The sequence below is a fragment of the Acinonyx jubatus genome, chromosome C1, assembly GCF_027475565.1.
Source record: "Acinonyx jubatus isolate Ajub_Pintada_27869175 chromosome C1, VMU_Ajub_asm_v1.0, whole genome shotgun sequence".
Lineage (NCBI taxonomy): Eukaryota > Metazoa > Chordata > Mammalia > Carnivora > Felidae > Acinonyx > Acinonyx jubatus.
In genome coordinates this window covers 155,282,600-155,299,913 of record NC_069381.1, presented here as the reverse complement: position 1 = coordinate 155,299,913, position 17,314 = coordinate 155,282,600, and the positions used below count along the sequence as shown (strand labels likewise).

Here is a 17,314-nt window from a genome sequence, read left to right as displayed (position 1 = left end):
TACTGACACTGTTTTCAGATTATTGTTTGAAGTTTAGTATCCATTATGTGGAAACTAAATTTGTTGTATTTGTTATATTGGCAAATTATTAAATGGTCTTATTAATGGTAAATAACAACACCTAACTAATTAATTAATTCAACTTGGATTGGGTGGGAGGGATGTATTCTATACTTATTCAGACTTACCAGAATCCATGTTTTTTTTTTTTAAATCAGAATTCAGTAAGTAGTGTGATCATCTTGTAATGGGAGTTATATGTATTACCTCAGCTAAAATGAGTATTCAATTGCAAGATCTCTATTTCTTTGCCAACTTAGATTTTGTTCTATTTAAAGCCTTATTTGTATGTGTTTTAATAGGACAATCTATTGCATAGGAGGTAGGTAGGGTATGAAATCATAAAAACAGGAAACCATTTTGAGTACTTATGTTATAGGGACTTCTTTTAAGGCATTTGCATTTATTATCTCTTTTAGTCTTCACATTGGGTATATGAAGGAAGAAGGTATTATTATTACTATTACCCTCATTTTACAGATGAGGAAACTGAGGTCCAATAGGCCAAGTAACTTACCCGAGGACAAACTTAGTAAATGATGGAGGCTGGATTTCAAACTCAGGCACTCTTACTGCAGAGTTGGAGCAGTTAGCCACTATCGATTAACTACAGAAGTAAAATGCCTATGGAACATTAACACTTAGATCTCCCAACAATATCCTCAGAAACTCAGCACTTTAAAATAGTAACTCCCGCCCCTGCCTCCCTGCAACACCCCTTCCCCAATACACCCAAACAACCATGAAGATATTTTCTATTCTACCAACAGCATCACCATTCTTACAAATACAGAAGTTAAAAACCTTGAATTACTTTTGGCTTCTCCGCTTCTTTTCATTTTTAAATGCAACACAGACTGTCAGAGAGGATAGGTACCAATGAACTCGCCCATGAAAAGTTTTGTGTCATTGAGTTTTCACCCGGGCAAGGACTACCAGTACTAGGTACTGCGTTTTGTTTCTGTTTCACATGGTCGAAAATAAAAGAATCAAGAAATTTTGGAAATGTTCATATTAGAAGCCAATACACAGTAATGTTCTAACCACTTCCCAATGAAAAGTAATTAAATGATGAGACATATTAAAAAATGGTGTTTTCATTAGCTTTAGTATTTTCAATTAACTTTAAGCTACAGAGAGCATTAAAGAAGGCAGTATATACTTGGCAACAGAATGCGATTAAAGTTCAATATTTATATTTGTTGCAGAAATCTTTATTTGAAACAGATGAATGACTTGTGCTGGGGCGAGTCCTCCCGGAGCTATTAACACTTCACAAAGCAGAGCTGAGAGTCTGTCTCTCAGAAAAAAAAACTACAAATCCCAGAATGCACTTTCCCCTATATTTTTCCGCGAGAATCCCGGAGGGCTAGATTAACCAATCCCTTCATGGAGAGCCTAATTATCAGCCAATCTGAAGGCGAATGAGCGACCGGGGGCGGGAGGAGGAAGGCGCCCTAAAATTTGAAATAGGAAAGTTGGCGGGGCTGCGGGAGCTGGGTCTGGAGACCTGCTGTTGGCTTGAATTGTTTCTGGTCTTGTGTGGGTTGGCGGCGGGGCTCAGGTCTCCTGGAAAAGGTGAGAGAGTTGGGGGCTGACCAGGGTTCCTCGACCTGCCTGTCGCGATAGGGGAAAGTGTATTTCTGGGCTGGATTTGTTTTCGGGAGCGAAGTCTGAAATGCACGGCTTTGTTGTTTGCACTGCTGGGCTTCGCTGAGGCCGAAGGGTTCCGGGTTCCACCGAACGAGATGTGTGTGGCCTTCTTGGGAAGGTTTTGAGTTATTGGGATGTTTTTAGCGTTACAGAAAACTGGCGGGGCCTGAAGTCTTACCGGACATTGTTTTACGGAAGACACTAAGGCCCAGAGAGTTCAGGGTGACTTGTACCTTTCCTGGACTAAGCCTACTAAATTCCCACTCCAAGTAGCCTTTTTAGTGCTACTTCTTCTTTTCCTGATCTGGGTGGGAGGGAGAGGCGGGCTAGATATGTCTCATAGGGTCTTATCCTATGAGAGGGGGCCAGTCATCCGTCCATTTGGGACCTGGCTGGCAATCCAGGCTGGAATTCAAAAGATCAGAATTGGAAACGCCTTAAAAGTTACCAATTTTACTTGTGAGGAAACGGAGGCAGAGTCATTTTCCAGGGTCACAGAGCTGTATGAGTGTCTTGTGCAGTTAAACTACTAACAAGTCCCTATGAGGTAAGGATGTCCTTCCTGGAATCTTGCATCTTAACTGTAATTAAGTCCAGATGGCTTGATCCGCCCTGGAATAGCTAGAGTTAAAAGTAAGCTGTTTGGGTCACCTAGATGGCTCAGTCAAGTTAAGCATCCTACTTAGGCTCACAGTTACTGAGGTTGAGCCCCGTATGGGCTCTGCACTAACAGCTTGGAGCCTGGAGCCTGCTTGGGATTCTGTGTCTTCCTCTTTCTGCCCCTCCCCTGCCTGTACTCTCTTTCTCTCTCAAGAACAAGTAAATATTTAAAAAGTAAGATATCCTTTTTTAAAAAAGCAAGCTGCTAATTATTTCCTAGCAAAAGTCAAACTGCCAAAATATGCTTGATTGGAATATGAGCTTGATTTTATTTCAACAACTTATAAAAAATACAATCAATGTTTTGTAGCATTCTCCTACAAGATGATAGAGGACGAACTGGCACTATTTGATAAAAGCATAAATGAGTTTTGGAATAAATTCAAAAGCACTCTCAGTGACACGTCCTGTCAAATGATGGGACTAAGAGATACCTACAAAGACTCCATCAAAGCACTTACAGGTAACTAAAGTTAACTTGTAACATGCTGCTTTGTTGTTCTTGTTTGGTGTTTTTTTTTTTATGTTATTTCAGCTGAATCGAAACTTCAATTCCAATTTCTCTTTCAGAAAAGCTGTCTGTGAAATTAAAGGAAGAGGAACGAATGGTTGAGATGTTTCTGGAATATCAAAATCGTAGGTGACAAACTATAGATCACAGAGGGTTTTTTAGATTAAACATCTTTATGCAGTCCCTCATACAAGTAAAACAATATCCTTTGGGGCACCTGGGTCGGTCACTTGACTCTTAATCTTTGCTCGGGTCCTGATCTTGGGGTTGTCAGTTCGGGTCCCGTGTTGGGGTCTGCACTGGGCATGAAGCCTACTTTAAAAAAAAAAAAGAAAAAAGAAAAAAAAACCAGTGTATTGTGTGTGTGTGCATATATATATGCAGATACATATATAAAAATAATAAACATTTATGTATCTGCAACCCAGCTTAAGAAATAGAACATCTTATATAATACTTTTCTCTAATCCTACCTTCCAGAACTAACCTATTAATATTTAGTATTGTATTTTTGAATGTTATATAAATGGCATCATTTTCTGTATATTCTGTCCCTTTTTTTATTCATCACTGCTTGTGATCATCTATGCTGATGTGTAAATGACAATTTTTTGAAAAACAGGTTTGTTTTCCCATTGGAAATCATAGACTGGGGTTTAAAAAGCAGGAGTTCTTCAGTTCTTCAGTTCTTTCACTTAGGGGAAGGAATCTGGATTAACCATGTTTTGGAGAAGGAGCCACTGTTACTCTCAGGAGAGGACACTGATCTGGATACATTTGGGGAGTATGGAAGGTGGAGGGAACTCATTCACTCACCACATATTTGTTGAGCAGCTACTTTGCATCTTCAAGGAAGATACTGCAGAGAACAAATTGTTCAAAAATTCTGGCCTGCCTAGAGCATCTGTTGCTTCTATATTATTATAAGGAGGAAGATCATCTGTTCAAAGTGAGAGGAGTTTACTATGGACCAGGCTCTTAAACCCTAAAATCCTAAGGACACCTGGGAGGCTCAGTTGGTTAAGTGTCTGACTCTCAATTTCAGTTCAGGGCATCATCCCAGGGTAGTGGGATCAAGTCCCTTCGTCAGACTCCGGGGTGGGCGTGGAGCCTGCTTAAGATTCTTTCTCTCCATCTCTGCTTCTTGCCCTCTGGCACTCACTCTCTCAAAAAAAAAAAAAAAAGAACAAAAGTCCTGAAATCTTTACAAGACCAAAATTATCCCTTTATTCAGATGAAAAAATTGAAGCTCACTGAGGTTACAAAACTTGGTTAAGGTCATACATTTGATAGATAAAAGGTCTAGGATCGCAGCCAAATGTCTGCTCTTTCTAGTGTACCATAAAACAATCTTTCCACGTGGAAGGGAAAACTCAAGGGAGGATTTATGTGCTGAGTAGTAGTGAAAGTTTGAAATACCTGCCCTAGAGAATAAAAGAGACAACTGACAGTGTATACATGAGTTATGCCATATCAAGGGCCCTTACATTTATACTGGCACAAATCCATACAGTTCTTTACATGTTCTAATAAAAACACTGACGTATATGGTATTTATGTATCACTTAATAATTTAAAAGTTTCTGTATTATTGTGTACTCTAACCCTGTGAGTTAAAGAAATAGGGCGGCCATTATTATCCTCCTTTTATAAGAGTCTCCAAAGTTATAATTTGACCAAGGTCCTTGGGTAACAACTGAAGAGCCAGATTGGAACTGATACTTTTGGACTTTTAATATGTATCTCTTTTGCCATACATGTCTCCTTAATTATTTTTAAGTGCATTTTTCCATAGTGGCTACTCTGGAAAATAATATGCAGGGTTCCTCAGAAAATTAAAACTACCATATGATCCAGTAATTCTATTTCTGGGTGTTTATCAGAGGGAACCAAAAACACTAACTCAGGAAAACATCTGTACACCTGTTTGTTTGTTTGTTTGTTTGTTTATTGAGAGACAGCTAGCGGGAGAGGGGCAGAGGAAGAGAGAATCTTAAGCAACCTTCACAGTTGGCGTAGAGCCCGAGGTGGGGTTTGATCCGAGGCTCAATCCCACGATCCTGGGGTCATGACCTGAGTCGAAATCAAGAGTTGCATGCTCAACTAACGGAGACGTCCAGGTACCCCTGAGAGGATATTCTACCTTATTAATATGCCATATTTATTTAATGATTTACTCATTAGCCATTTAGGATGTTTTCAGCTTTTCATCATTATAAATAATACTGAAAACAATCTTATGTATATAAATACTCACATACGTCTTATTTTCTTAGGTTAACTTGTAAAAATGAAATAACTGGATTAAAGGACATGAATATCCTTAAAACTTGTTTTGCAATGTCAAAAATATTCCACAAGGACTCTAGTATTTTCCATTCTTCTCGACACCAGCTGTCATTTTTGTAAACATTGTTGTAATAAATGAAAATTGGTATGTTACTTGCTTTATTTGCATTTCTGTGATTACTACTCAGGTTAAATTGTCTTTCATGTTTACTAGCCGTCTGCATTCTACATTTCCTCTGTTTATCTCTTTGTTTTTGTCTTAGGAATTTATATTTGTGTCTTCTTTAGATTAAGAACTGTTCAGGGAGGATGTTTAATGGTCAAAAGCCTGACCTTTGAAGTCAAGTCCTGAGTTTGAATCCAGGTCTTAACTATTTTTTGCATCCTAGCAAATAAAACTTTTGGGCAAGTTACTCAACTGCTGAGCCTTTTCCTTTTTTAAATTAGAACTGCATAATATATTATGAAATTTAAGTAAATTTACGGAAATATAAGGTGTTGAACAAAGTTCCTAGCATATAGTAGAGTTTTATGTTTATTTGAATCAAATATGAGGGTTTTTGCCTACTTATTAACTGTTATGTAGCTGGTATATGACTTTCTCTTTGATTTCTTTTTGCCTTTTAGTAAAAACGTCTTTCCCCACAGGAAAGGCTAATTTTATATTCAGATACTGCCTTTTAGGTTTGCAAGATTTCATTTTATATTTAAATATTTAATATATATGGAATTTATTTTGGATTTCAGCATGGTTTGGGAAACCGTCCACCACTTGATTTATGATATTTCATTTTTCATATTTCCCAAAGATACCAGTGTTTGTTTGAGAATGCCTTTTTTGTTTGCTTAACTGAGCTGTATGTCGTTTCTTCAGCTAGTACTCCATTATTGTGTTAAAAGTGTCACATTCACACATGTTAAATCTGGTGGGACAAGTACCTTTCCTTGTTATTTCTCTTACCATATTTCCTTAACTGTTCTCTCCTGTGTACTCATCAGATAAATTTTATAATTTTGTTAGATCCTCCTCTTCCCTTCCCTCCAGAGTCCATTGGGATTGCATCAAATGTAGAAATGAATTTGGGAAATACTGACATCTTTATAATATTTAGAAGCATAAAATGTCTCTCCATATATATAGGTTATTTGTTTCAGACAAGTTTTGCATTATTTTTTCATACAGGGCCTACATTTCTTAATTTAGATTATTCCTGGATGTTTTGTTTGTTATTAATGTAAATGAAGTTTCGCCCTTCCTACCTCTCTCTTTCCCTCTCTTCCTTCACTTTAAAAAAAAAATTTTTTTTAATGTTTATTTAATTTTGAGACAGAGACAGAGCACAAACAGGGGAGGGGCAGAGTCTAGAGAGAGAGAGGGAGACACAGAATCCGAAGCAGGCTCCAGGCTCTGAGCTGTTAGCACAGAGACCCATGTGGGGCTCGAACTCATGGATGGTGAGACCATGACCTGAGACGAAGTCGGATGCTTAACCGACTGAGCCACCCAGGCGCCCCATCTCTTCCTTCATTCCTGTTTGTCTTTTTGGTATTTTCCAGAATCATTTATACTGCATTATAATGAATTGTTTCTTTTAAGTACTGTGTAAAAACATTTTCAGATTTGGTTGTCTTTGATGGTGGGCTTTATTTATGTACTTATTTGAAGGGTATTGCTGCAAGCGCCATGACCTGATTTTCTTTTTGTGGTTTAAGTTGGTATTCTCAGGGCGCCTGGGTGGCTCAGTCGGTTAAGCGTCCGACTTCAGCTCAGGTCATGATATCGCCGTTTGTGAGTCTGAAACCCGCGTCAGGCTCTGTGCTGACAGCTCAGAGCCTGGAGCCTGCTTTGCATTCTATGTCTCCCTCTCTCTCTCTGCCCCTCCCTGCTCATGCTCTGTTTCTCTCACTCAAAAATGAATAAAAAAATATTTTTTTAAATAATAATTTGGTATTCTCATTTTAAAAAGAGTTTTGTCTCATTTTTATTTTCAAAGACAAATAGGAAAGAATAGGATTTTTTTTTCCTTTTCTTTATAATTTTTGAACCATTAGAAAGCACTTATCAGTCAAAACGTTTTTGGGGCACCTGGGTGGCTCAGTCAGTTAAGCATCCGACTTCTGCTCAGGTCATGATCTCACAGTTCCTGAGGTCAAGCCCTGCATGGAGCTCTGTGCTGACAGCTCAGAGCCTGGAACCTGCTTCAGATTCTGTCTCCCTCTCCCTCTCCCTCACTCATGCTCACTTGCGCATGCGCTCTCTCTCAAAAGTAAATAAATAAATAAATAAAATAAGTAAATAAAGCACTCTTTATTAATCCTAATGAAAGTCAATATTTTAGTCTTTTCTTACCAGAGATAGATATTGGAGAGCAAAGTATATATATTCTAGCTAATACTTTGTACCTCTTACAGAGATCTGTAGGCGGAATAAGCTCATTCAAGAAAAAAAAGACAACTTGTTAAGATTGATTGCTGAAATAAAAGACAAAAATGAGAAACTAGAAGTACTGACTGCAAATATTCAGGATCTTAAGGAAGAATATGCTAGGAAGAAGGAAAGTAAGTTTCTAGTTGTACACATATTTAAAACATTAAATTTCAAAGTGGTGATGGTTCACAATTATCTATCTCTTGCCTTCTCTCCAGTTCATAGTAAAAATGGGTAACATCTCAGGGGCATAGCCAGCCACTCATTTCTGCAAGGAAGCTGTCTGAAGTTAAATAAGTGGGTTTTATTTTCTTTTGTTTTACTTAAGGGTCCTTTTGATTTTTTAATGTAACCAGAGTCATAATGCAATTGATGTGGGAGCTTAATTAAACAGAGTGGGGGGCAGTTTCATTGGAGAAGCCATAGTATAATTTATGCAACAAAGTTAATGATCACACATTCTCTTCCAGGAACTATTAAGCACACTCTTTATGCTGCAAAGTGTCTGTCTAAAAATCCTTCATATTCAAATATGTGTATTTCTTTGTTTTTTTTTAATCATAGCTATTTCTGCTGCTAACAAAGCTAATGAAGAGAAGTTGAAAAGGCTACAGACATCTGCAGACTTGTATAAAGATCGACTTGGACTAGAAATTAGAAAAATTTATGGTGAGTATATTAACGTAAGTAAAACAAGATTAGAAAGGTGTGTGTTTTCTTGAGAAGAATTTTAAAAATATTTTCAAATAAAATAATGACCACATTATTAACTTTTTAGGAAACAGGAAAGAATTTAAAAATTTTTTATCACCGTAACATAATTACTGATGGCTTGGTTATTTATCATCCAGTATTGTAATAAATGTATGTTTGGCATGATTGCCAACATGAAAGTAATTTTTGTTCCTTGTTCTTCCTGGTATTCTATGATCAGCATTTTTCCAGTTGCTATAGCCTTCCCATGGTAATTTTAAAATAGCGACGTAATAATTCATTCCATTAATGTCTCTTAATTTATGCAATCTTTTATCTACCTAATACAGGTATTGTTTCTAACTTAACATTCAGATTCTGCCAACGTTTCAGTTTTAGAAGTACTATAGTGAATACAGACTTCTCCATTTCTTTTGTATAATTTCCGTGGAATTCCTAGGGAGGCATTACTGGGGTAAAGCATGTAAATATTTTAATGACCATGATGTGTGGTGTATGTGGCAGTTTATAGCACTACTCATGGTGTTAGCAGTCCCCAGGATCACCGTCAGGTTTGGGGATTCGCTAGAAAGACTTACAGGATGCAGCATAGAATCAGTCATATTGCCGTCTCAGATGTATGGCAGAAACTGCAATAAACTGCAAAACAGCCCCAAAAAGGCATTGGAGCAAAGTCTAAAAGAAACACTTTTTTCAGGCATAGTTTTTAAGAGTCCTAACCCAGCAGAGTCACACAAGACATGCTTATTAATTCCTTTAGCATTGAATGTGACGATACACGGGAAAGGTTGTCTACCAGGGAAGTTCATCAGAGACTCAGGAAGCTTGTGCTGGTTTTCCCTGCACTTCGCCCTATGTGTTTTTCCCTCTTGCTGATTTTGCCATAGTCTTTCGTTGTGATAAATTATAGCCCTGTGTATCAACCTCTGGTGAATCGTATGAGTTCTCTTAGCGAATCTTCAAACCTAGGGTGGTTTGGGGGACTCCCAACACATCAGCCAAGGGCCAGCTTGCAAGCAGACCTTTCTAAGATTCTAAGGATAGCATCGTCAGGCCTGCCGCGTTAATTCTTTTGTGCACACCTCCCTACGATGTAAAGTGTACCCACTTCATTGTATTCTTGCCAGAATTGTATTTTGTTTGTTTGTTTGTTGTTGTTGTTTGGCAGCAAAGTAGATATAATTGGAGCATTGTTTTTAAGTGCATTTCTTTATTAATGAACAGGTAAACTTTTCTTCTGAATATTTACTGTATTTCTTAGATTGTTTGGTCTCTTCATTCATATATCTATTAGTCTTTTTTGTGCCCCCCCATCTGTTGAAATAAGCTTTTAATAAAAAAGTTAAATTTTATTAAAATACAATATTAAATTTTATTAAAAATATTAAATTAAACCTTTTTTAAATGTTTATTGATTTTTGAGAGAGAGAGAGAAAAAGCATGAGTGGGGGATGGGCAGAGAGAGGGAGAGGATCTGAAATAGGCTTTGCACTGACAGCAGAGAGCTTGATGCAGGGCTCGAACTCATGAACTGTAAGATCACGATCTGAACCGAAGTCAGACACTTAACCAACTGAGCCACCCAGGTACCCCCCAAAATATTAACCTTTTGATTAGAGGGAAATACAGGGTCCAAATCTGAATTTTTGATCCATTGGACTCACTGTCATCCCGAGGTGTTTTGGGGTCAGAAAGCTTTAAAATTATATTCAGATTTAAAATTAGAACTTTCTCGACAAATATCATATGACTTCATTCATATGAGGACTTTAAGACACAGAATAGATGAACATAAGGGAAGGGAAGCAAAAAATAATGTCAAAACGGAGGGGGACAAAACGCAAGAGACTTTTAAATATGGAGAATGAGCAGAGGCGTACTGGAGGGGTTGTGGGAGGGAGGATGGGCTAACTGGGTAAGGGACATTAAGGAATCTACTCCTGAAATCATTGTTGCACTATATGCTAACTAACTTGGATGTAAATTAAAAAAAATAAAAAATTAGAATTTTCTCATGGCACCTGGATCGCTCAATGGGTTAAGCATTCAACTCTTGGTTTCAGCTCAGGTGATGATTTCACAATTCATGGGTTCAAGCCCCAAGCTGGGCTCCGTGCTGACATTGCAGAGCCTGCTTGGGATATTCTCTCTCTCTCTCTGTACCCCTCCCTTGCTCACTCTGTATTCCTCTCTCTCTCAAAATAAGTAAAGAAACATTTACAAAAGAATTAGAACTTTTCATAGCCCTCAAAGTCGGGAAATAATCCTTTTTTAAAAAGGATTTTAAAAAGAATTTTAAAAGGATTTTAAAAGAGAAACCCAAATTAAACTCTTTGTTATCTTATGATGTCTTTTTTCCTTGGCATACATCTCTTCCATTACCATTAACACTTTTTTTTTTCTTTTCAACTTTTTATTTAAATTGTAGTTAGTTAACATACAGTGTGCAATATTGCTTTCAGGAGTAGAACCCAATGATTCATCACTTACATACAATACCCAGTGCTCATCACATCAAATGCCCTCCTTAATACCCATCACCCATCTAGCCCATCCCCAACCACCTCCCCTCTAGCAACCTTCAGTTTGTTCTCTATAGTAAAGAGTCTCTTATGGTCTGTTTCCCTCCACCCCTCTTCCCATATGTTCATCTATTTTGTTTCTTAAATTTCAGATATGAGTGAAATCATATGGTATTTGTCTTTCTCTTAGCATAATACACGCTAGCTCCATCCACATCACTGCAAATGGCAAGATTTCATTCTTTTTGATGGCAGAGTAGTATTCCTGTGTGTGTGTGTGTGTGTGTGTGTGTGTGTGTGTGTGTGTGTGTGTGTGTGCGTGCACATGCCATTCAAAAGTCGATGGACATTTGGGCTGTTTCCATAATTTGGCTATTGTTGATAATGCTCCTAAAAACGTTGGGGTGCATGTTTCCATTCAAATCAATATTTTTGTCCTTTCAATAAATATCTAGTAGTGCAGTTGCTGGATCATACAGTAGTTCTATTTTTAACTTTTTAAGTAACTGTTCTCCAGAGTGGCTGCACCAGTTTGCATTCCTCCAACAGAGCACGAGGGTTCCCCTTTCTCCACATCTTCGCCAACAGCTATTAACACTTTTAAAAATCTGGTCTACTGATGTAATTATTTCATTTTGAATAAAAATGCAAGACAAATGTTTTTCAAAGTTTCTAAACTTTACTTTTTTATAATTAAAAGCATTTTTTAAATGAAATTTACTAATTTTTTATTTTGTAGAGCAAAACTAAAATGCATGTGAGTTTCTACTTTGTGGCTGCCATTTTTTTTATTAAAAAAATGTTTAATGTTTTTGAGAGAGCTTGAGAGCACATGAGTAGGGGGAGGGGCAGAGAGAGAAGGAGACACAGAATTGGAGGCAGGCTCCAGGCTCTATGCTGACAGCTCAGGGGCTCAAACTCACCATTATCTGAGCTGAAGTCGGATGCTTAACCAGCCCAGGCACCTCTGTGGCTGCCATTTTTAATTTCTTCTGGGCATTTACTCCTTTGGGAACATTTGGAGGTCTTTTGGAAAAATAGGCATTAATTGCAGATAACTATGTAGAAAAAGTCAAATCTGTTCAATATTTTTTATTGTGATAAAACTACATGACATAGAATTTGCCATTTTAACTATTTTTTATTGTACAATTCTGTAGCATTACGTTAACAGTGCTATGCAACCATCACCACTATTTCCAGAATTCTTTAATACCACAAACAGAAATTCTGTACCCATTAAACAATAACTTATTCCTCCTTCCCCAGCCCCTGATAACTTCTACTTTCTCTCTAAATTTACCTATTCTAAGTATTTCATGTAGGTGGAATCATACAGTATTTGTCCTGTTCTTTGGCATCTGGATTACTGTATTTAGCATGATGTTTTCGAGGTTCATTCATGTTGTAGCATGTATCAGAAGTTCATTCCTTTTTATTACCAAATGATATTCTGTTGTGACTATACCATATTTTTTTGTTTCTTCAGTCATCTGTCAGTGAACACACAGTTATTACCACCTTTTGGCTGCTGTGGGTAATGCTGCTATAAGCATTGGCATCGTTATTTGAGTCCCTATTCTCTATTCTTTTTTTTTGATATGTACTGAGGAGTGGAGTTACTGGGTCATTGCAATTCTTTATGTAACTTTTTGAGGAGCTGCCAAGCTGTTTTCCGCAGCTGCAACACCATTTTACATTCCTACTAGCAATGTCCTGATTTTGCCATGTCTTCATTCACACTGTTCTTTTCTTTTTTCTTGTTTTGTTTTGTTTTGTTTTTTGTTTTGTTATAGCTGTCCTGGTGGGTATAAAATAATATCTCATTGTAGTTTTGGGTTGCATTTCCCCAGTGATTAGTGGTATTGAGCATCTTTCCATGTGCTTATTATTGGACATTGTATCTATTCTTCGGAGAAATACTTACTCAAGTCCTTAGTCCAGTTTTTAATTGGATTGCTTTTCTTTTAGTTGTTCAGTTGTAGTTCTTTTAAATGTATTCTCTATATTAAGTCCATATCTGAGATAGGATTTGCAAATATTTTCTCCCATTCTGTGGGTTATCTTTCCACTGCCTTGGTAATATCCTTTAAGGGACAAAAGTTTTTAATTTTGATGAAGTCTAATTTATCAGTTCTTTTCTTTTGTTACTTGTGTTTTTGTATCATGTTTAAACTGTAATTCATTTAAAACTAATTTGTAACTTGTACATTTGGAGGCTTGGTTAAGTGTATATATACATACGTTTAGCAGTCTAGATACTGATTAAGGACAGAGGTGAGAAAGCTCATCTCCATTGAAAGGCTTGGCACAATAAAATATTCTCACACCAAATAATTTAATTTTTTTTCAGGTGATAAGTTGCAGTTTATATTTACTAATATTGACCCTAAGCATCCTGAGAACCCTTTTATGTTTTCCCTCCACCTAAATGAAGCAAGGGAATATGAGGGTATGTATTCCTCTCTCTTAACTGGTATTTAAGACTGGCATCCAAAATGTTATCTGACTCAGCATATAGAGTAATATGAAGGAGCGGTGCCTGGGTGGCTCAGTCGGTTAAGTGTCTGACTCTTGGTTTCAGCTCAGGTCATGATTTCACAGTTTTATGAGTATGAGCCCCATGTTGGGCTCTGTGCTGACCCTGAGGAGCCTGCTTGGAATTCTCTCTGCCTCTGTCTCTGTCTCTCTCTCTCTCTCTGCCCCTCCCTTGCTAGCACTCTGTCTCTTTCAAAATAAATAAATAAACTTAAAAAAATAAAGTAATATGAAAGAAAGTAATGTTCCCACAAGGTGTCCCTTTCTTTGCCAGCTTGCTTCATGGGATAGGGTCTTCTAAAGGCTGTGAATGTAGTTTTGATTTATAGTTATTATCTAGGAGCCTTAATATGTAACTTCTATTCAGGATGGCACAGTGCCACCTTGGTAGAAAAGTCTAAAAGACCACCAATCACTGCATTTCATATGCAAGTATGAATTATCCTTTTAGAGAACATAAAACTATAAAGGATATGACTATATAAATGTGAATATTATAATGTATTCAAGTAGGTGATTTTAAAAGCAAATGCTAAGTCATCAGAATGTGATCATTTATTTTACCAAAAATCAATTTAAGAAATATTATCCTCTCCTGAAAAATCGCATACATTGGTAATTTAGCTCACCTACTGATTCTCCAGCAGGCCAGAAAGGCATCGATTTATGGGGAATATATGTGATTGGGAATAGTTGGAACTAGAAGAGAATGGAAATATATTTATCTCTCTTTAATTCTTGGGCCCCTTTTAAAGTAATTTTTAATCTATTGGAATTCAGAAAAATGGTTCTCAGCTCATTAGACCTGTGTTCTCATCTGAAAGCATTTATAGCACACATACACTCAGGAGGACTGCTGAGTTGTCTCCTTAATGTGCCCCGGTGACTTGATCCTCATTCTCATGGAATTTGTATTTAGGAACCTAATTCATGTGCAAATTTTTTCTCTCTGTAAATATCTTCTAATGAGTGCTAAAGTTTCAAAAGCAAACCCCAAAACCCACATACCTTGCATATCCTCTCTTGCTACATAGGGTCATGGTATTTGATAGTGTGTTAAAATAGAATCAAACAGTGTGATTTTGAACCAAGTGCCTTTTGTTCTTTCTCTGCTGTGGTCCTGGTCCTTGTGTCCTAAACAGTCTCTACCAAAGAACTGGAAATCTGATATGGTTGACTTTCTTCCCCTTGGGCAAAGGATCAAATTGTTGGGAGAGAAAGCTGAATCATTCCTTTCCTTTGACCACCCTCACTGGAGATTTGTTTACAATTTGTACAACTGCATGTTGAGAGGTGTACCGTTATTTGTGACTTTGTGTCACATTTGATTAGTAGGTCCTGTAAATACCACTTTTAGAATAGCAACCACATTTTCTAGTGAACACTTGTAAAACCTTAGATTTTTTCCCCATAATTGTAAATTACTAAAAGTTCTCATTGAAAGCTGTTCTTTTTTTGATCCAGTGGCCAGGAACTAGAATTCAAGCCAAAAGTTTACAGAGAAAGCTGACTTAACAGTTAAAAAAACAACAAAACAAAAAACCCAACGCACACACGCGCACGCGCGCGCGCGCGCGCGCGCACACACACACACACACACACACACACACACACACCTGTTAAAACAGTTTAGTTAAAATGTAAGAAAGATGACTGGAAATGGCATTCTGTTCTTTTTATCACTGAGTTCTTCAATCCCTTGACTACCATCTGTTTAAATTTAAAGTACAATTATAGTACTTAAGATTTTAATATTTACAGATTAAACAAAGAAAAGGTCCAAAAGATAGGATATGAAAATCAAGTGTATCTGTTGTTCTATGCTGGAAGCATTTCAGTAAAATGGAATTGAAATAATTTGAATCAGATGAAAGCATCTAAGTTAGAAACACTTCTCTCCCATAAAAAATCTCATTCACATTATCTTCCCTTTTTTTTTTTCTTCTAGTGTCAGATAGTGCTCCTCATCTTGAGTGCCTAGCAGAATTTCAAGAGAAAGTAAGGAAGACCAACAATTTCTCGGCTTTTCTTGCCAATGTCCGGAAAGCTTTTACTGCTATGGTTTATAATTAATATATGAATAGTATATAAACACTTTATTTTTCTTCCCTATTGTGTATCTCTTTTAAAAGAATTCTCATTATCCACTGTTTGCCTGTAATTCTTTTGTATTTTTGTAGCATTTCTGTGTGGTTTATTTCTTTAAATTATTTTAACTAAAATCTTAAATAAAATTTATAAAGTCAAATGTGTTCTTTTTAAGATGAAAGATAGTATACTATGATAAATGTGTGTGGGGGGATATATATATATATATATATATATATATATATATATATATATATTAGGAAGAGAGTTTCAGAGCACTTCCCCTCAGTTGCCTCTTATGCCTAGGACTTGGCTCAGAGCTCTGCTTACCATCATATAGCAGTAGAATTTATCTGAGAAGAATGCTATGGGTTGGTAGGAATGTTATCACTGGCCCATCCCAGTGTGCAGGCCAGCTTTTAGGAACCATTGATTGGGATTTTTCTGCAGAGATAAAAAGCTAATAAACTGCCCTAGAGATTGGAGTGTGTGCTACTAACAAAGACTTTTTTTTTCAACATTTTATTTTTTTAATATCAAATATTTAATATGTAAATATTAAACAACATACTAATATACAAGCAGTGGGCCAAATAAGGAATCAAACGGCAAATCAAAATATGTGAAAACAAAAGAAAAAGAAAACACAATATTCTAAAACCTATGGAATGCAGCAAAAGCAGATTTTAGAGTGAAATTTATGCCATAAATGGTTGTATTAAGAAAAGTGGTTTAAATAATATTGCACCCCAAGAAACTAAAAAAAGAAGGTTAGCCAATATTTAGTAGAGGAAGCAAATAAAAATTGGAAATAGAGACCAGAATAAACAATAACATAACATTGAAAGTAATGACCAGATTTCTAAAAAAAAAAATGAACAAAATTGGCAATACGTAGTGTGATAACAGATTACCATAAACCATCACTAACAAATCAATTTCTAAAACTTAGGGGAAAAGCCCAGGTAATTCCAAAAAATGCACAAGTTACTGAAATTGAATCATGAATCTTGAATCCAGGAAATAGGAAATCTTAGATCAAGAATAAGAATGAAAGCTGAACTAGGAATCAAAAATCTCCCATCACAGAAAAGCCTAAGACTACATGGTTTCATTGGTGAATTCTACCAAACATTTAAATGAATAATTAATGACAATTTGTATCAAAATCTTACAAATACTGGAATAGAGGGAACACATTCTAAATCATTCTATGAAGCCAGTATTATCCTAACACTAAAGCAGGATAAAAACAATATGAGAACAGAAAAAAGTATTTGTCCGATATAAGTACTGCTACTCTGGCTTGCTTTTGACATCTATTTGCATGATAAATATTTCCCCACCCCCTCACTTTCAACCTGCAGATGTCTTAAGGTTCATAATGAGTCTCTTGTAGGTAGCATATAGATGGGTCTTGTTTTTTTATCCTTTCTGGCACCCTATGTCTTTTGATTGGGACCATTTAGTACATTTATATTCAAAGTAATTATTGGCATGTATTTATAGCCATTTTATTACTTGTTTTTTCGTTGTTTCTGGAGATTTTCTCTGATCTTGTCTGTCACTTTTGGTCTCTCCTTTGCACTCAAGGAGTCCTCTTTAATATTTCTTGCAGATCTGGTTTAGTGGTCACGAACTCCTTTAGTTTTTGTTTGTCTGGGACACTCTTTATCTCTCCTTCTATTCTGAATGATAGCCTTGCTGAATAGAGTATTCTTGGCTGCAGTTTTTTCCCATTTAGCACTTTGAATATATCATGCCACTCCCTACTGGCTTGCCAAGTCTCTGTTGAGAAATCTCTAGCTAGCCTTATGGGTTTTCCCTTGTGAATTAAGGACTTGTCTTGCT

General features: G+C 36.6%; 1 protein-coding gene across 1 annotated transcript; it reads left to right on the top strand.

The window, feature by feature from the left end:
* The first annotated feature begins 1,492 nt into the window (after positions 1 to 1,492).
* Positions 1,493 to 15,623, top strand: SPC25 (SPC25 component of NDC80 kinetochore complex). Its single transcript, XM_015066930.3, has 7 exons — positions 1,493 to 1,638; positions 2,684 to 2,836; positions 2,944 to 3,009; positions 7,586 to 7,732; positions 8,166 to 8,270; positions 13,191 to 13,289; positions 15,324 to 15,623. Exons 2-7 carry the CDS (start codon positions 2,698 to 2,700, stop codon positions 15,446 to 15,448), a joined length of 681 nt encoding a protein of 226 aa, XP_014922416.1. The 5' UTR covers positions 1,493 to 1,638; positions 2,684 to 2,697; the 3' UTR covers positions 15,449 to 15,623.
* The last annotated feature ends 1,691 nt before the right edge of the window (positions 15,624 to 17,314 follow it).

Bases quoted from the DNA above. Each gene is read 5' to 3' on its own strand.
- SPC25 (XM_015066930.3), top strand. From the start codon at position 2,698: ATGATAGAGGACGAACTGGCACTATTTGATAAAAGCATAAATGAGTTT. The intron at 2,837-2,943 runs GTAACTAAAGTT...TTTCTCTTTCAG, and splicing joins CTCCATCAAAGCACTTACAG to AAAAGCTGTCTGTGAAATTA. The intron at 13,290-15,323 runs GTATGTATTCCT...TTTTTCTTCTAG, and splicing joins TGAAGCAAGGGAATATGAGG to TGTCAGATAGTGCTCCTCAT.